At 42.9% G+C, this 20,451-nt stretch overlaps 1 protein-coding gene across 2 annotated transcripts in view; it reads right to left on the bottom strand.

Annotated features, from left to right (window-relative positions):
* Window positions 1-20,451, bottom strand: part of IFT122 (intraflagellar transport 122) — a 28,719-nt gene that overhangs the window by 668 nt on the left and 7,600 nt on the right. Inside the window, exons 12-28 of one of the 2 annotated variants that reach the window (XM_033071576.1) lie at window positions 20,025-20,162; window positions 19,184-19,348; window positions 18,091-18,288; window positions 17,247-17,387; window positions 15,582-15,635; window positions 13,169-13,330; window positions 10,357-10,523; window positions 9,321-9,492; window positions 8,649-8,751; window positions 7,064-7,204; window positions 5,986-6,083; window positions 5,028-5,128; window positions 3,716-3,881; window positions 2,635-2,746; window positions 2,126-2,242; window positions 1,233-1,312; window positions 453-614 (exon numbers count right to left, since the gene is read on the bottom strand). In XM_033071576.1, the coding sequence (XP_032927467.1) occupies window positions 453-614; window positions 1,233-1,312; window positions 2,126-2,242; window positions 2,635-2,746; window positions 3,716-3,881; window positions 5,028-5,128; window positions 5,986-6,083; window positions 7,064-7,204; window positions 8,649-8,751; window positions 9,321-9,492; window positions 10,357-10,523; window positions 13,169-13,330; window positions 15,582-15,635; window positions 17,247-17,387; window positions 18,091-18,288; window positions 19,184-19,348; window positions 20,025-20,162 (2,277 nt within the window). Of the gene's footprint in view, window positions 1-452; window positions 618-1,232; window positions 1,313-2,125; window positions 2,243-2,634; window positions 2,747-3,715; window positions 3,882-5,027; window positions 5,129-5,985; window positions 6,084-7,063; window positions 7,205-8,648; window positions 8,752-9,320; window positions 9,493-10,356; window positions 10,524-13,168; window positions 13,331-15,581; window positions 15,636-17,246; window positions 17,388-18,090; window positions 18,289-19,183; window positions 19,349-20,024; window positions 20,163-20,451 lie in introns of both variants that reach the window. The other variant, XM_033071575.1, reaches the window with a different exon arrangement.

Raw genomic sequence — 20,451 nt, forward strand, 5'->3', positions numbered from 1 at the left:
AGAAGGATGGACAATTAGGCAGTTGTGTAAGCAAACATGACTGAATTCCAGCATTTCAAAAAGTCATTTCTGATCGAGGCAGGAGCAGGACTGAACCACAAGGTAACAGTCACTGACTGGTTTTCCTTGCTAGACCTCTAGACCAAGTCAGAGAGACAGAGCAAAAGGAAATAAATACAAATAGCTTCTGTTGGTCAGCCAAAGTTTCCTCAAGAGGCTCTGACTTACTGTCAGGGCAGCTTCTCAAATTCTTGGCTATGGCCAAGCCTTCCAAGGCAGCTCAGTGTATCACACAGCTCAGAGCTGGGCTCTCACTGCTCTGTCTCTGCCTCACTCAGGAATTTGCTGAGCACATTTTAGAGTAGGAGGTTTCGACAATTAGCACAGTTTCACCCATCAGGCTCTGGCCAGGGCTTTCTGTTGGTGTTTCAGAGCTGTGCACGAGGCAGTACCTGGAAGCAGGACGGGCACATGGTGATGGAGGCGTCGGGCAGCAGCGAGCGGTAGAACTGCCAGCGCAGCGGGCGCGGCCAGCGCTTCACCAGCACGTCCCTGCGGCTCATGGAGCGCAGCACGGCGCGGCTCACCACCACGGGCACGAACTCGGAGCCGCCCTGCTGCACCACACACGAGGGCAAAGATCACTGTTACCAACTGCCAGGCCCTTCAGCATGTGTCACTTGCTTTAAGCAGCAAAGCAAAATTCAATAAAGACGCTAACACAGAACTGGCCTAAGCCTTGTCCCACCAAAGTCCCTGTCAGTTTTATCAAAACCTCCACCAAAGCAGCACCCAGCCACATCTGTTTCCAGTGAGCTTCCCTTATCTGTAACACAATTCCTTGCAAATAACAGCCACACTCACAGTCTCTATGAAACCCTCACAGTACAGCCTGCTCTGTGGATGTGTTGCTGCAGTACCAGTGCACAGTGAGGAAACAAAATTCTAGGAGTGTTTGCTTTAAAATATTTGTTGTTTTGTGAGGTTTGTGTGTTTGTTTGGGTTTTTTTTTGTGGGGGTTTTGCTGTTTTGTTTGTCTGTTTTGAACGTTTTGTTTGTGTTCTTAAGGGAGGAGTTAACTGGTTAGTCCATTTCCCTCTCAAGTGTCATCCCTTTCCCAGTCCCCTGCTCTGCAGCTCTCTTTGTACCACACACACACACACCAGAAGAGTGGCTTTATAAAGTAAAATTTTCTATTAATTTCTGTTGGTGGACACAAGTACAGTTATTACCTCAAAGCTCAGTTTCGCTGTAAAGGGATCACCATCCTCAATAATATCTGTACTGTCATCAAGCTTCAAACTCTGAGTATCTGGATGCACGTCTTAAGGAAGGACAAGAATTCCTGTGAAACTGGCTCTGCTTACCACAGCCAGCACGGACAGAATCAGCATGAGAGAAAACCAGCAGGCCCAGTGCCCTTGCTGCTTCAGAGTATCCCAAACTGTGACAGTGCCAGGTCATTACAAAAAGTACCAAGAAGGCCTTGCTGGGTTTCCAGTAACTGGGGAAGTTCATCACTGCAGCTGCTGCAGAACAGCAAGACTGACCACAGCCAGGCATGACATCACTTCTTACCCTTCCACAGATGACAGAGCAAAGGAAGCAATCTATTGAAGCTACATTTTTGGGCAGCTTTAGTCAGAGTTTGTATGTTCTTGTGCATTACTCTACATCTCATATTCCATAACCCCCACAGCAACTGGGAGCTCTGGATGCCAAAGCATTCCAAACCAGATCTCATCAGGAACAGTTGTGTGCTACTTCCTTTGGCTTGGGAGAAGGCAGCCTCTAAAAGAAGCTGTTATTGGAAGCAACACTCTCCAGATTCCCCTCATCCTTGTCAGAAAGCAGGTCACACAGAATAGGTAAAGCATGGCATTCCACTGTTAAAAATAAACATTGCACAGGATTATAAATAAACTGTCCTGATGGAAAAGCATCCTGACAATACTACATTTAGTTAAACCATATTTTGGTCGTTACAGTAACACAACAAAGATGCAATTGTACTTACATCAGTCATATGACAAAAGGAAAGGTTTAAACCTAGGGGGAAAAAATAACCTCCAAGTTGTTTAATTTTTCCCTAAGAAAAGGAAAGCAGTTCTGATCAGAAGGATACGCTCACTCCTCGTCTCTTGCCATTTACTCACTCTTGGAGCTTCAAGATCAATGAGAGCTACAGCTTCTTCATCTGTGATGCCTTCTTCCAAATGGAACTCAACCAGATGCAGCACCTCTGAAAGGTGGGAAAGGCAGGGAAGTGTTTGACCTGCAGGAGCTCAGGAAATGCTCACAGCAGATACTGTGCTCCTTCACATCAGTGGTGTTCTGCCCACCTTCTCTCACAAAACAAGTTAAATAAAATAAAATTACAGCAAACCAAACCCCCTGAACTTCTGAAAGGACTGTGTTCACCTTCACAGAACCCGAGCTGCATTTCTGTGTCTGGCAATAAAACAGTGCTGTGCTGCTGCTCCGCAGTGAGAGCCAACAACCCCCACTCAGCAAATTCAGTTTGTAACAGAACTTTGTTTGGCCAAACAGCACTGCAGAGAAGAAACGAAGCAGTAACCTACTCTAACATTTATCTAGTTGCAAAGCAGGCACAAGCCCGAGCTCCCAACGCACCGTAGGAGGAGGCTGAGAAGACGAAAGGCTGCCTGCAGTTAATGCAGACGTTCCCCAGGTTATTCAGCAGAGGGTTGTTGGTGGAGCACCTGTAACACAGGGGCACGAGCTCCTGAAAAGACACATTGAGAGCATGGTAATCACAGACCAGCACATCCTCAGCTCTTTGTTTTCAATTAAATATGGGCCCCTTCGGCTGACAACACGGATACAACACCAGCACCAGTCTGGAGAAGCACTGCTGTGAAATCAGATCCTTCAACATCTGAAAATGCTTTCCTTTTTTAACAAACCAGCAAGTTTTCCCATTAAAAATAGCTGTCTTCACCATTTTAACAATTAAATTTTCACCTTGCCTTTGCAGTAACAGAAGCAGAATTCTGCATCAAATACACAGGGACAAAAGAAGCTGAGGAGAAGTTTACTGAAGCAAAGTTTTTTGCTTTAAGATTTGGTCCAATTTAGGTTCTCCAATTAATTCATCTATTTTCAAGAGCAGAGTTATTTTAGGCAGTTCTTAAAGGGTGTGTTTCTATTATTTCAGGAGCCAGGTGCATGTTCACTGGTACAATGCAATTTATTTTTAGTGAGTACTCTCTGAGACATGGCTTTATAGAACACTGCAGAAAGCCAGACTTCGGTGAAAGAAGAAAAGGTGTTAAAATAAGATTTACGGAAGGAAGGTCACTGAAGGGATGGAGGGAGGAGGGAAAGAGTGTGAGGAGTGGGACAAATGAAAGTGACCTCCAGCTGGAGAGAGAGACAAAGACTGTGGAACAATAGCATGTGAACTGCAGAGAAAAGGGCTTGGAAGAATTAATAGGCAGAGAGGAAGGTGACTGCAAGAGAGGAGAGGGAGGATGGAAGCTCCACAAAGAGAGGGCTGATTTTAATTTGCTCTCAGGAGCAGAAGGAAGTCTGACTTGAAGAATAACAATAAAAGGACTGTGTTTCCAGCAGAAACATAATTATATCACAGACCCATGCATAATATATTTCAGATTGTTTTGTGCACACAGGAACTCATATCCTAGGATTAGGCCACATATTAATGATTAACATGAAACACATTACAGCTTACTTCACTGTCATGGAATGGCTTGGATCGGATTGTCAGGCTGCCCAGCTCAACAGATTTCTGGAACCTGTCTGGGATCTGCAGTCCCTGCAGCTTGTCATAGGCATGACGAGCCAATTTATATGCACCAAGAGCTTTACTCTGCTTTGCCAGGGCCAATAATGTATTCCTATAATTTAATTAAGGAATAAAAATACATACAGCATTTATGAAAAAAATGCAATATTCTGTCTCATCACAGAAGTTGTGCAATGAAGCATATCCAACACCGGGACTTCATACAGGCTTTAACCAGAGAAATCTGTTTACAGAACTTCACCTACTAACATGTATGAAAGGACTATCACGATATCTGTGGGCAATTATTGGCAAGGTAAGGAACTGACCCTACATAAACGCTGCTATGGTTAAATATTCTGACTCCATTTACAAAATTTCAGTAATTTTGGGGTGCATGCATTTTCCCCCCAGCCACAAAAAAACCCAAAATCCAAACATTTTTTTACAGCATAATAACCCACTGACACTGAGTAAATGTGTGATGTTATTTGAAAGAGTAAACCCCTGTTAGCAACCAAGTGTTGTCCTTCCCTTTCACCAGTGAAACAGTATCTGCTGACCACAAGGACTGTTATCAAAGACTTCATGAAAGGTTCTACATTTTTAAGTGAGGAAATTATGAAAAAGAAAGCTAACATCCCATCCAAAGCTAGAAATGAAGTGAAACCAAGACGAGGCCTCCCCATGGCATGCAGTGACCCTGTGGCTCTCTCTTGCAGAAAGGTGCATTTCACTGGGCCCACACAGCCCTTCCAGGGAGCACTCACTCCCCAGAGGTTCACCAGGCTCTAACAAAGCCACACAGATGTTGGCCTGACAGACCACATGGCCACACCTCATGGAAAGCACAAGGTCCTGGGTTTCACTGCTTCTGCCTCAGCTCAGTCTCCCTGCACTGTCAGGATTCAGAGATTCAGAGCCAGCCTTTCTGCAGTGACTGGTGTCCTAGAACTGCTCCTCTGCCACAGGGGACACACCAGACTGGGCAGGTGTCCAGGGTGGCCCAACAGAGTCACATGTGAGTTGAGTTGGACAGCTCTCCAAAACTGTAACAAAGAGCAAACTAGTGCAGCTCAGCACACAATAGTCTGAAGATGCTGATTATTCCCGAGGGACAGAAGCCAGTTCCCATTAATGAAAGCCAACAGCTGACAGCAGAGTCCCTGCAGGAAGTCCCTGCCTTGGACCAACAGCAGTTATTCCTTTCATGTATCACATGGTAACTTCTAGATTTTGAACTGTATTGGAAGGATACACTTTTGAGATCCCCAGAGGAGTCTCCTTTGTCAAGCTGTGAAGCAGAAACCTGGAAATGTTGAAGAGGGTTTCAGGCAAGTGGAAGCTGAAAGGCTCCTCCTGTGGTATGAAAAATACAGACACACATTTCTAAGCTGGAAAACCAACAACTTACATGAGTAAGCAACACAGCACAAGGCATCTCTAGTACTGTGTTTCTTTCATCCCTTGAGAAAAGAGGTGTTGACAGAACATAACAGTGGATTTTGCATGTCTTTATCACCAAAGCTCATGCTTGATATAGAAAAGAGAGACAGAGAGATCAGTGTAGCTAAGACAGAACCTTTAACAGGTTATTTTAAAATGAGGGCAGCCTGCACAGCCCCAGAGTCTCTAACACTGTGAGATCCAAAGCAGTCTGATAGCACAGAGTCTTCTTTTGGGCAAGGGCACTGAGCAAGGTTTTGTTTTACAACAAAACAAATGTTTTACATTCGTAAAACAGCAAGCAAATGTTTTACAACAGATATTTGCACCAACAGTGATGGCAGCATGACTCTAGGTGCTGCAATTAGCAGGAGCTCCTCACCCGTGATGCACATCAGTGAAACACGTGGCACCCTGGGGAAATCCCAGGCTAGCCTGCCTTCTGCTCAACCCTCATTTCCAATGACTAAGGGAAAAACTGACCCTGGCCTGTGCAGGAGCAGAGGCTCAGGTCCAGGGCTCCAAACCAAGGCAAAAAGGGCAGGAGGGAGGTCAGGCATCAGCACAGCCCTGCCCCACCTGCAGCTGTAAGGAGCTGAGCAAGTTCTTGAACAGGACAGCTGAAGACTGTATAATAAAATAGAATAAAGTAAAATAAATAAATAAATTTACTATACAGTAATTGCCTGGAAAGTCCTAGTTATTTTTGGACTCCCTAAGGAAAAAAGCTCAGGAAGCATAAATACACAATTTCAAAGTGATTATCTTACAGTGTATCTTTGAATAAAGTGATAGACGTGGTAAACTTCTGCCAAATGCTGGAAGTGATGAAACTTCTGCAACATTTCAGTCTGCTGTCCTTCGTTTTCTGCAGGAGGCAAAGGCATTGGTGTCAGTCTCAAAGGGCAGACTATGAGACTCAGCTGGAAGAAAACAACCTGTGATGATTTTAGCACCAGCACTGCCAAAGGAGGGATGTACCAGGTCAAGCATGCCCCATCGACCTGTGCAAATCACATGCTGCAAGAGCTGCCATTCTTCTGAGCAAACTTGTGGCCTGAAACAAGCACAGCCAAACACAGAGCAGTTGAGGCAATGGTTTAGCACAGCCAGAGGCTACAGTGAACTACAGGTAGAGAGCAGCAGGTGTGCATCCCTGGAAACCTCTTCCAGAATGCCAGAGTTCACAAATACAATTAGTTTTGAAAACTTTCACAAACACCAAATACACTACTCAGCTGTTTGGGAAAATGTGCATCTCAAACATCTGAGGGGTGATAGATCAGCTGATCTAAACCAAAGGTACTTAGAGCACCAGGAAAAGGCAGCATTCCCAGCCTTCTGTGTTCATTATCACTGAACCACACCTATTAACCATTAACACTTCTCTCCCAGTGACAGACATTTGGGAGACAAGATGACAGCTAGCAAACAATCAGTTTTACCTGCTGGCAGAAATAATTAGTAACCTCCCTAACTATGTTCAAACACTTGAGGTAACTCACTCTCCAACATCTATTTACTAGCATGTTAACCCTGCAGGCAATGGGTGTGGTGGGAAGGTGCGGGAGGATACATGGTCCCACGAGGCACGATTTTCATCCCAGCCAGACTTCAGAAGGAGCCTTATGCCTGCTGATGTCGCTGGTTTGTTTATTTGTTTTAAATTAGCACATGGGAAAAACAGGGGACTACAAAAATAGCTCAGCCCGAGCTATGCACAGCATTCAAAAACCCAAAGCAAACCACCAGCAGCGAAGCAGCTGCAGCAGCGCGATCACAATGCAGGAGCTGTTTGTGTACGTGCACAATAAGGTGACAAACACACACTTCCTCCCGGTGACTCACCTTGGGCTATGTCTAAGCACTGCATGGAAAGCATCCAGTAATAATAGGCTGCGTCGTTAAATCGGCTTTCGAGCACGGCGTTGTGTGTTAACTGCTCCAGCACCCGCACGGCCTCTCTCTGCCGGCCTGCCTTGTGAAACGCTGCAGCCCAAAACAAAGAGCGGTTTACAGGGTCATTATATCAATTAACGGAAATTAACACTTTGGAATGGAGCGGTCTATTCAGCCCATATCAAACACTGTCCAGGGCAGGATAAAAGGGATTATGCACTGGTATTTTCCTCCTTGACAGTGACACTAATGGAGCATGAGAAGAATCTGGAGGTATTTTGAAGCTTTTACACTGTCTCAGCAACTCTTGAGCTCAAGGAGTATGTATAATACTGGTTGCTGGGGTTTATTTAAACAGAAAAGAGAGAAGATGCTGAGATGATTAGATCTCTGTACAAACAACAGTGATCTCTAAATACTGCAAATCACAACTTCACTCAAAATCAAAACTACAATAAATTGTTTGAAGTTAGTGCTCTGGTGTGTATGAATACTTTAAAAGTATTGTGCTGAATACTTTAAAAGAGCACAGCTACTACATCCTTGTTTTTCATGCTACATCTCCTTTTCTGATGCACCAAGTGACACCTTGAATTCTCACTTGACAAACTGCATTTGGCCAATGCAGTCTCCCTATAAAGAAAGGGGGCTGAGGGAGAACCAACCCCTAGAAATCCCAACCCCACAGCACTGCTGCCCCTGAGTGAAGCCAGCTCAGCTTGAACCAGACCTCACATTCTGTTCCAAGACCAGAACAGTCCCATGAGGACCTGCAGCAAATCCAGTTCTGGGATCCACACTTGCTGAGCCCCAGCAGCACGGAGCTTTGTGGGGCCCATGGGGTCTCTAAGCAGCACTCAGGGAGGGCAAACGACCACCCTGCCCCAAACCAGCTGCTCAGAGCCTGGTGCCAAGCCACACAAACTCACCCTGTGCACAGCTCAGGCCCAGCCCATTCCCCAGCTGGGCCCTCCTAAGCCAAGCAGTGCCAGGCTCGGATCCCAGCTGGCTCAGGGGACAGCAGGTCCTTGTCACCTGGAACTGCACCTGAGCCAGGGCACTGCACACACAGCTCACTCCAACAGCTCCCTGCCTCTCCAGCTCTCTGTGCACTGCATCTTGAGATGGAAAGTTCACAGCTCTGTTCAAATGGATTCTTATAAGCCAAACAAACCCCACAAAAACCTCAAAGAAACAGGAAAATTTGGCTTGTGCAAATCCAATACTAGCTAAATAGAAGGAAAAATTACGTTGGTTTTTTTAATGCCAAATAACTCTTATGTGCCACACTCAGACATACAAGATAGAAAATCAGGACTTATATTTAGATGCCATAATTTTTGATAGATCCATCACATTTTCCTGTAAAATAAGTAGATTTCCAGTCACTTTAAAAGTAGCATGAAAACATGGGTTATATTTGGTTTTGAATACCACTGATAAGAAATTGGCCAGGGCAGAGTCTGCATATTATGTGGTGGAGAACTATGGAGTAAATAGGGAGTGAGCAGTGATCTGTCAGTGACATTCTCACCTTTCTGGGCTTCTTCAAATCGATCACTCTCTGCCAGCCACTGAGCATAAGGGACATAGACTTCATCTTTGAATTCAGGATGCTTTTCACACAAAGTAAATGCCTGACATAAACAAAAAACTCATTCTTAGAATATTGCATGGTTTAAACAGTTACAAGGTTTAAAATATTCAATGGGATCAATCCTTCAGCTCTAAGAAAATTCACAGTGAAACATATAGACAGTGTAATCCATATTTTCTCCAGTATGAAACTTATGTGTTTTAAAATAAAAAGCAATCAACAACAAAAGAAAAGAAGCTTAGCATAATAACACTGATATTGAAACAGAAAGACTTGAAAGTGATTATCTGGGAAATGTAGTAGATTTCCCAGCAAGAGACAAAAAATATTTGTATTTTTACTGAATGCATTTTCTAAGGAAATTGAAGTAACACTATAAATGCAGTTTAGGTTCACTTTCAGAAAGCCACACCACCACCAAACACATGCTGGCATACACTGAAATAACTGAATATACATAACTGAAATACTCTGAATCCTTCTGCAGAAGTCTCCCTCCCTCTCCCTCACTACACTGCTGGGGCAGCCAGACATTTGCCTCCCTGTTTAGTTGCAACCAGTGACAATAAAAGCAGTGGTTTCCAAAACAGAAATCAGGGCCACACTCACTTCTTCCCAGTGATGAGTCTCCACGTGGAGCTGGACCAGTGCTTTCAGGTCACCAACCTTCATGTAGGTTTCTGCAGCATAGCCAGGGTTATCAAGTTGCTTAAAATAGAAGGCACATTTGGCCAAAGGCTCACGCTCAGCTTTATCCAGTTTTCGAGCAATTTCGATTAACCTAGACTCAGCAGAAAGAAGACAGATGTTTCAGATTCTGCCTTGGTGCTTTGCCTTTTAATTATTGTCATAACTTCACCTTTAATCAGTTAACATTTCATAAACATCCTAATAGTACTACCATGCAACACTTTAAACAGTTTCAGTAAACATTCCAAATAGCTTTTTGCTTTTGCAAACTCAACCCCCTTCCTCCCCTCTTTGCTCACACATTCAGCTCCATATCTCAGACTGTGCAGAGGGAAGGAGGGAAGGAGGGAACACGTCCTGCATGACTCAGGGCACAGGACACGCTCCCAACCCTCACCTGCTGAGCAATGGGCTCCTGAATAAATATCACCCTGTGCCACACAGCAAAACAGAGGCAAGGCCAGCCTGAGGGGCCTGGCCAAGATCTTAAGGCAGCTCAGCAAGTGACCCAAAGTGCCACCTAAAGAGATGAGGAATGACCAGCGACAGCAGTGGCCACAGAACTTCTAAGGATTCTGTGCTCCAGGTAACTTCTCTGCCCTCTAGGTGATGATCCTAAACAGCTGAGAACATCAGCAATGGGCTACCTGGAACAATTACTGCTGTGATAATTACTCTGAAGGTATTCAGGCTATTTTAGACAATCTCATATTGGAGATAAACCCATGCTTCACTGCTTCACTTCTTCACTGCTGCAATGCATTTGTTTTTGTAACATATCTATGGCCCTACCCTCTAAACAAATGTAACTTTTAAAGCATTTTTAATCATAGATGTGTTTCAGATACTCAACCTGATATAAAGGCAGATACCAAATACATCTGGCCTTATTATATTCATAATATTAATTCATAATATCTCACTCATATCATCCCTGAGGTGACAAGAAACCCACATGTCCACCCAGCCGTGGTCCCCGCTGATCTCGATGGCCTTCATGTGCTCTCCAGCAGAGAGGTACATCTCCACTGCTGCCTTGGGTTCATTGATATCCTTGGCCCAGTCTGCTTGCTTTTTTATCAGCATCTTTGTGTCTTTGGGATCTCCAGATCCCAGAAATTCCTGCAACAGTGCAATTCAAAAGTGTGCATTACCTTCTGGTCACAAACACCATCACAGTCCAAACTCTAAAACAGACAAAGGGTTTTTAAATGAATATCATGATGCCTCCCAAGGACAGAAATACTCCAAGAAGAGCAACATGGACTGAGCCAGCCTTCAGCAGCTCATCAACAAGGCCCCGTGGAGGAATGGGAGGAAACAACGGCCAGTCTCCCATCCAGACAGTTTTCAAGTGAAAAAACAAAGCAGGAGATTGTGGCCAGGCCCGGAGAAGGACAGTGCAGGTGCCTCAGAGGCAACACTGATGTCCCTCCTGCTCTCTGCCAAGCCTGGTTCTGAGGATATGAGTTACAATTTCTGCAAGCTTGTCAGGAACAGGCCTTCCCAAAACAAAATCTAATAGATCAAAAAACTCTAATAGATCAATTCCAAGTTTCAGATTTTCTCCTGCAAGCCAAGCAGGGGTGGATTCATTCTCAAAGACAACCCAGACCCAGCCCACACTCAGTTAACAACAGCACATCCACTTAATCACATGCTGGCATCAGGATGCCCCACACAAATCAACTGAAGGTTGAAACAACTATCAAGTGTCTTTGCAGGAAACAAGATATTGTAAAAAATATACCCATTAAGTTCTTTTATAAGGACAGAACCACAGCTGTTCAAAAGTGAGAGTGCTCTGAAGCACTGCTTGGACTTGTGGAAGGAATGCAAGCACCAAGCCTGGACCCTGTGTTGACAACCATTTTGGAAATATTTCTAATAGTTAGTTCAGCTTCTTCTGCCAATACTAAAGCTCTGGCACCATATGGTTCACATCTGTTGACATCATGTGCCAGGAAAAAAACATAAAACCCCCCTTCAACACCAGAAGATAGATTAAGGGCAATTTTGTCTGTTAACAGAACAGGCTACTGCCCATTAAACAGCTTCTATCAAAAGAAAAATCAGAGCAGAGGAGAAATGACAGGTGGGAAAAGAGTAGAAAACTGTCTATTCTCTGTGTTTCTGGCAAATTCTGACTGATGTTTAAAAAACCAAAACCCAAGCTACAAATGGGCAAAAACCTCTACAGGGAGCACCCCCACACCAGACCTGCCTCACCAGTGCAATTCAGCAGCTCCCTGCTGCAGCCAGAACTGCCCCACCAGTGCCAGCTCTAACTGAGCCCAGCCTGCCTGCTGCAGCACAGCCCTGCTGCAGGAGCAGCCACTCAGCCACCCCTTCAAGGGTGAAGCCAAACAATCTCTTTGCCATGACTTGCTTTCCAGCTTAGGTCACCAAAATAAGCCCAAAATCAAAAGCTAAGCTCAGCTTCTCACAGTATAAAGAGCTTTTTGTGAGTTGCCAGTAATTAGTGATCTGGTGCTGTGATACAGAGCCTGTGACCAAATATCAAAGGACTCCCAACCTCTGTCTCCAGTCTGGACCCATCCAGACCTCAAAGGTTCTGTGGTTCTTCGAATATTCCAGCAGCAGCACTGAAAACAACAACACAAAAACATACCCCCCCCCAAAAATAACTTGCCTTGAATAAATAACTGGCAGACAAGGGGGGTTGCATGTTCTCTGTCCTGTGCACTCCCTGCACAAGAAGCTGCCTTAGGAAGCACCTTGAATTTCTCTGCCTGGAGTCACTCTGAAGCATAGGAAACATGAGACCTCTTGCTCTCTACTGGTTAAATTTAGACATGATTGCAGCCAAGAACTAAAAGATTCTTACAAAGACTTATGGGAACATTTTCCTGTATGAATTACATTTATGTTCAAGAGGAGCCAAAACACTGAAGCTAACAAAGGCTCATCAGCCAAAAATAGCGGAAGTCGGGCTTACATCAGCAAAGCCCCCAAATGTTTCTGTTGAGCTCTTGGAAGAAAAAGATCTCTCTGCAGCACGGCTTGGGGAATCTCTGCTAAAGAGTTTCTGTGCATGTCATGGTGAATTCTTTGTCCTGGATTGGGCAGAATAGGGCTCTGATGAGTGATGAATGAGACTAAACAGTGCATGCATTCTCAGGGATTTTGATAAGAAAACACCACAGAAGACTTAAAAGCCAAGTAATGCTTCTTGTCACCATATAAAACCATCACTTTTTAGAATTATATTCAATTTATTCCTACATGGAAACTGAATTTTAAAAAATCCAAGACATTACATCTTTGGAAGAAATTCTGTAGTAAACAAAAATATTCTAGGTTAGCATATTACATGGTTTTAAAATGCATCAATATAGAACTGACTTACTCCAACCCATAAATACATTTTTATTACAACATGGGTACTACCTTGTGGTCTCTGGAGGAAAAACAAATAAAAAGGGACTTGTGAATGAGATAATGGAGAAAAGGGAGTCACAAACCCAAAATTTTTAGCTTTGAAAGAAGGAAAACAGCTATGGATAATACTATGTAATCACAAGAGTCACTGGTGGGGCGCCAAGAGAATTCCCTGACAAGCTCTGAATTGCCCCCAGGCCAGAGACACTTTTCCCCTTATAAGCCAAGTCACCTCCAAACAAATACCTGAGAAAATAAAATTGGAATTCAAAGCCCACACCTCTTCCAAACCTTTTGTAGGATGACACTTTGGAAACAGTTACATCAATATTTCTGCCTTTCAGGGTCCAGGTGCCAGGTCCTACCTTCGCGTGGTCGAACATGCGCAGGTCCGAGTACATCTCCAGGGCCAGGTTTTCATGGCCACTCCTCTTGTACAGCTTTGCTGCCTCCTGGAATTTTCCCTGGTAGGCATAAACATCTGCCAGGAACAGGTCGTTGTTGTTCTCTCCGTGCTTTTTCCGGTCCTTTTGCAGAAAAATAAAAAACCAAACTGAAGAGAGATGCAGAAAATATTCTAGATGGACAGGACCTAGGTGAGAAATAGCCTTTGAGGAATTATGTCTTCAGGCTTAGATTTTAACTGTAAATAATTTAAAACCTGTAACAGGATAGGGTAATTATGCCTCTCCTATATTTCTAGTGAATTTATAATTAAAGAATTAAATCCCTTCTTAATTAAAATTATGAAGAGCAAAATTAAATGTCACTATACAAACCAAAGCGATGAAAAGTCACTTCTCTTGATTTCACACAGGAAAATGAACACATGCTATCATTATGCCAGTCTATTTTAAAAAAGGCATCTGATGGGCTCCTCATTTTCTCCCTACAAGCTCACCAGCATATAATTTGGCTAAATTAACAATATGTGCAGGTGGGATGGCAAACAGGAGGGTAACTGCCAGCAAGAAGTAGATTCAGAAAGTATGTTAGCCTGCCTCTGAATCCAAACCAGTGACACCTCCACTGTCCCCACATGCAGGAGCTCATGGATTTGGGTCAGCACCAGCCACTTCCAGAGCACCTGTACATGATCTCCTGGTACCCAGAACTGCTTGCTCTGACTGCCTGGGCAGGGACCAGCATTAGTGCAGAGCCATGGAGAAACCCTCATGTGTGCAGAGCCATGGAGAAATCCTTCACCAATCCAACTGCAGCAGAACTCTCACTGTGAGTGGCCCAGGACAGGTTTGCACACACGTGTGTGTGTTTCCATGTGTGTGCTTTATCCTGGGTACTGGACACACACCACTATCCTGCCTGGATAAAATCATTGCTGCAGTTAGCCCACACTGCATGGACACAGAGCTGAATTCAAAGAAAACTGCATGCAAGGGGAAAAGCATTCCATGAGCATCCAAATTCAATCCTCTGCTGCCAAAGGGGCTCAGCCATCACTCCCTGGTCACACTTACTGACCGGGCTGACACTGAGCTGGTGCTCAAAGTTCCTTCCAAAAATTTGGTCAAATGAACAATCAGAGGACTCGTTACACACTTTTTTGAAGACTCCAGAGAATCTTGCCATATAGGCATAGGCAATAGCTTTCTTTGTCATAAATTAGGAAAGGCAAAGTGTCATTACTGAGAGAAAACCATGGCATTAATGGAATATATCTGTTTAGTTACACCCTACAAGCCCTAAAAGGAATCCAATCCACTGCAGGCTAGAGTAAGTGGGGATGTAGAACTCACTGCACAAGGAGCATTTTCAGGAAGTGTGAAAGTAAGTTTATGCCTATTTTTAGGGGGATTCTTTCTTATTAAACAGAATATAACATGACAAATCCAGAATATCCTCAATAAATGCAGATCTGGAGAAGCAAATGTGGAAAAGAAAGGTTACGGCTGGTGAGAGAATGCTCTCACATATCTATGCTCTTAGAAAGAAAAAAAAAAGAAAACCAACAGAAAAAGGGTCTCTTAATGCAGACCTTTATCCTGTGTTAGAGAAAAGTTCACTGCAACCAGCTGGTATTTTGACAGCAGCAGGACAGCTCTGCAGACATGAAGACAAGGATTGTATCTTTTAAGAGAAGGTGTAAATCTAATTAACACAAGGAAGAGGAATTCCCTTTATGCCATCTCCCAGCAGATCTTTAAGCATTATCTTGCCATCTCTGCAGAAGGACAAGGGTGATGAGTGTATTTTCAAGTGCTCATGACAGACAGTTATTGTTGAGTGAAATTATATCAAGAAGTGTGAAAAGAATAGGAAGGAGTGATTAGAGCACAGTATAGAAGCATGGAATCCCAAATTCTATTTCCAGTTGTCACAGACTTGTCATGAGACCCTGAGTTTGTCATTTCATTTCTCTGGGCCTGTTTCTGTCTCTGCAAGGAGGAGATAATAGTAATTACCTACCTCCAGGGGGTAGGGAAAGGCTTAATGAACTCATGTTTATGAAGTATTCTGTACTAAGCTCTGTCAGCACAGTAGTGTATTCTACCAATTATTAATTGAATATTGAATGTTTTTCCAGTTCTCCTGAAGACAATTTCAGAAGTTCTCATCCAACACCTACATTCTGGTCCACAAAGTTCCAATCCCATGGTTAGAGCTTGAGTCACCTCTACTAATCAGGATTTTTCACTTCAAATACATCTCCAACAGTCAGAAGCACTATCCAAACAAAAGTCCTTCCAAAACCAGAAAGCACTGATTTTGGCACAATGGTAAGTTTAAGAAAACACACTCCCTTGAGCACTGGCTTACCTCTATGCTGCTGATCAGTTCTAAATATCGAAGGTCTCGGACCCTGGTAAATGCCTATTGAAAATAATTTAGAAAAAAGAGTAAAAGGCATTAATTTGAAAACCCAGAAAAGCTCAAATATTATTGTGCATGAATCAAGCTGTTTTAATGAAAAAGGACAGTCAGAAGTCTGCTGGGTTTGGGTTTGTGTAGGTGACAGGAAAGGAGACAAGGTACACCCAAACCACGAGCAGCACTGCAGGGAGTGGGAGCCTCTCAGGCCCCCAAGAAATACAGTGTCAACTAAAATGTTACATGCTTTTCTTCTGGTTATTTTATAGCTTCTCCATTTGACGTGAAAGGGAATTTCAGGAAACTGTTACAAAGAAGGGCACATAACTGATCCTATTGTCAGAGCCTACTGCATATGCTCCTAGTTTTTAAACCATTCCGAAAATCCAGCATGAAAGGAGCTCAGAGAGAGGAAAGGAAGTAAGAAGACGATAAGATAAAAGTATAAGACAGCGTAATATCTTTGCAAACGGAGATAAATGTGCAACCCAAAGTCTCAAGTGGCAAAGTCACGTGCAAGTTGCAGTAGCTCAGCACTTATTCCTGACATGCATCACAAAACAGAAATTTAACTCTTTGGGCTGCACATTCACGACTTCCAACCAAACTAATATGTAAGAGGGCACAGAATATTCTGCTTACATCGGATTGGACTAGGAACTATCAGAGCCTTTAATGTCAAGAAGCTGCTTTTGTTTGAATTAATCCGCTCTAATTCTAAGAGGGCACTACTTTAAAATTCCAAGGAGGCTCTGAAAACTTCTTTTTAAACGTATCTATTTGCATAAAGCCATCCATGAATCTGGAATTATTCTGATGCCTCCACTTAAGAAAAAAAAAAAGAAGAAAAATAAAGCATTTAATTTCCTTTTTTTTAAAAAAAAACCTGTTATTAAAAGATGCCTATCATTACAGACCATTCTCAGGATATTTTTAGAATGTTTTGTCTTTCATACAATATTCATGACATTGAACTCAGTTTGCTCTCTCTTACTTGAGAAAAGGTGGTGAAAGAAAATAGTGAAGTAATTTAAGCCAGGGAAAACTCAGTTCTTCAGTCTACTGCCCATTCACAGACCACTCCCAAAGCAAGGCATGCCACACCAAAGGACTGAAATGACCCTATCCCATCTCCACTGCCTTCACTTCTGACCTCAATGGGCAGATAACAAAGAATAGGCAACCTTCACACCAGTACTGAGGCAATATTAAATATCTGTGGGGAAAGGGCAGGTGTGCAGCCCTGGGGAAGGGGGGAGCCAGGTGAGCTCCTCTGCTGCCACCCGGTGGGCACTGCTGAGCAGCTCCCAGCCCTGCTCCCCAAACCCTGAACGCACCCTCCAGCTGAAACCATCTCCTTTCCAGCCAAAACTTTGATTTACAACATGGCATTCATCTGCAGAGATACACTAGATTTCTGTTCAAAGCCTCGTCTCGAAATCCTGAGTTTGTAACAAATGATTGGTGTGTTTGTGGAAGGAGACACACTAGAGACAAGCGAGACAGGAACACCACTTGTATTCCAGTAGTAAGACATGCATTAAACACATACACACACATCTGTATAAATATCAAACCCAAGCTTTCTGCTAAACGGGTAAATAAACACTTGACCTTTTTAGCAGTTTCAAACTCCAGCCCTTCCAGGGCTTCCATGGCCAGCTCTCTCCAGTCAGCATCAGTCACTCCCAAACATGCAATCTGATAGGCTTCCTTAAACATTTTCCGTTCCAGATATTGGTACATGGGTGCAGACTGAGGATTGTCAGAGAAAAAACATGTATCAGAAAGCACAGTGCTGAGATACATTACTGACATTCTCTACATACATTGGGAAAAAAGTATATATTCTTATATATATTTATTACAAGCTACCCAGAGATTAAACATCTCAGTTTTGTACACATACAGAACAACATTCTTGGGTGATCATTATCATATCTGATAATCAGACTTTCATTGCATCCCATGACAGAGAAAACAGCATTTTATGGAAGGCAATCCCTAAATTTTGAAAATAAAGACCACACAGGTAGTATACACTCAGACTAAAATATTCCATTTAAATATTGCCTAAAGACATCTAGATGAAGCAACAATGAAACAGTATTTGATGTAGTCAAGAAAAATGAAATTACAATGGGGAAAAGCTATACAGAGAGAACACAGTAAAAATCCTGCAGGAGGTAAGGCCTGCACTACACTAGATTATGCACATTTGCAAGTAGAAAGGGAGAGTCAGAAACAACAGTTACCAACAGCAAAAAGGAAGTTAGTTAATTAATGCCAAAGAAACAAAAATAAAATAGATCACACAATAGAACTTAACAACGAGGAAAGTGTGAAGTGCAATCATTTTAGTAATGAAATACAAGCAAATCTCAGAAAAGCCTCTTCACTTGTTAAACATTCATGTTTATGAGATATAAAGCAACACTTAATGAGATTAAAGGATTACCTGCGGAACTTCAACTGCTGACATAGAGAAAACATGAAGGCAGAAGATCTTGGAGCCATTGTAACCCACAACAAAGCCTTGCAGTTTTTGCTGGTGGACAGGGAAGTTGCTAGCTTTGATATTGAGGTAACCCCCTCCAGAAAAGCAAAGCATGTCCTCACACTGGGTATTCCAGGCCACACTATTAGCATTGGGTTCCTAATGAGCAGAACATCTCAGGATTACAACTGGAGCAATCACATCCTTGCCAAGGAACATGCTTCCTTCAGCTTGAGTACTTGACCCACCACAGCCTGGTGTGTACACACCCCCCAACTATTCAAGTTTGCAATATCCTAAAGCCTAGAATATTCCTAAACAGATTCATAGGGACATATTTTAATTTTTATATTTTTATAATTTTAATGTTTAATTTATATGAATGTATTAATTTTATTATTTTTATATTTAATTTTTATATTATTTAATTTTTAATACGTTTTAATACTCAGCTATAAGTCTTGCCTTTTATGTATAATTATTAGTGATCTCTACAATCAATCTATAGAACATAATACCAAATTCCACAATAACATACTAGTTAGCACATTTAATTGATCATTTCTCAGCCCATTACACACAGGAAGTTGCAGACCCTGTATTTGCAGCACTCCAGCCTTGCTATCCAGTGTGTTCTGAAAACATTTAATCAACATTAATAAGTGACTGCTAAACTGCCAATGAAGAGAGCATTATCATGATTCCTTTTATAGCCTATGAATACCCAACGAACAAAGATGTTTAGGCTTTAATTCTGTTCGTACTAATGATAAAACTAAAATGCTCATTAACTGTAATGCTTCAGAGGGAAACAGGGCAGAGCTCTAAATTGAACTGAAAAGGTCACATGTCTAAGAGCTCTTTATTCAGCTGTTGCTCACACAGATTTCCTGTCTTCTCATTCCCACTGCACCATCTCTGAGAGGGTGGTTTTCATAAATAGAACGCAGTTAAATGCTACAAGATGTGATTTATAGCTTAAATGAGTTACAAGAATTTTTGCACAGCAACACTTTTGGGATGTCCTGCCCTGCTTTTGAGAGTCAGTTTTCACCTGGAACAGCAGCTCCTTGGTGTGGATGTCATAGACCAGGCAGGTGTCGTTCTCGTCCACCACGGCCAGCTTGCTGCGGGACGCGCTCATGTCCAGGCAGCGCACGGCCGTGGACTGCTTCAGCAGTACGATGGCCAGAGCATTGTCCACAAAGATCTTCAGGATCTAGGCACAAACAAAGTCACTGCACACATCTCTGTCCCTAGCACTGCAAACAGCACGGGGTGAGAACTTCAGTGCTGAAGTGTGAAGCTTTTCCAGAGAAAATCTGCAGTAAAACAAGGGAAGTGCTTCCAGCCTGAGGTCTCTTGTAGACCGGCTGCTACAACACGCTCTAGGTCACAAGTCTATATATCAGATGCCATGCATCCTGGATTCTCCACTAGTTACACAATTTCATTAATACAGGAATATACAACATACAGAAGACACACAGCATCTCAACTTCCTTGCTACCAGTACCTCTGGGCTCCAGCTGGACACTTCCAGCTTGTGAAACACAGCACCCACACCTGGAGAGCAGCCACATCCTCACAGGTGCTCATCAGGAGATGTGTACACCCTCCAACCCCCACTAAAGGCAAACCTGATCTCTGCACCAACAACTCCATTTTTGTCAGTTGATATAACAACTCACAGACTTCTAGACATAGTTAAACATATTTGTATGAATTTTACTGTCAGAGCATGTGAAAGACAGAAGTAATTAATTTTTAATCCCAAAATGAAACTGTCAAAATTCTAGGTTGTAAAAGAGCCTACTGCTCCTAAGGTGTCCCTCTAAGAGCACAGAACACATTTAATTTGCAGTGAAAGACACATAGCAGACATGATGTGTTACCTGACCATTCTTTAGACCAACTAAGAGGCCCTCTCTTCCTGGAGGGCCCCCAATCACTTTAATGTAACGAATAAGAGATTCCATCAGCCATTCCCGTTCTTTAACACCACTGAATGAGAGGCACTGCAATCTCTTCTCCTGAGGACAAAGTAAGATATAGAACACAGTCTGGAGGTGGAAACAAAAATCTGTGTCTGATGCGTGATGTTTATACATATACTAGGAGGTGTGTCTATTTTTACATTTAAAAATCATAAAGTCAAATATTCAATTTAATGGGTGAATTCTTTAAGATTTTCCAATCCTATGCGCAAATAAAAATAAACACCCCCCCCAGTCTTTTTCTAGTATTTCTCTCCCACCCAAAAGTACCCCTGGACTCTGTGCTAATTTATCAAACTCACTACAGAGCCTACTTTACTGAACC

This window comes from Catharus ustulatus, chromosome 13 (genome assembly GCF_009819885.2).
Source record: "Catharus ustulatus isolate bCatUst1 chromosome 13, bCatUst1.pri.v2, whole genome shotgun sequence".
In the NCBI taxonomy this organism is placed as follows: Eukaryota; Metazoa; Chordata; class Aves; order Passeriformes; family Turdidae; genus Catharus; species Catharus ustulatus.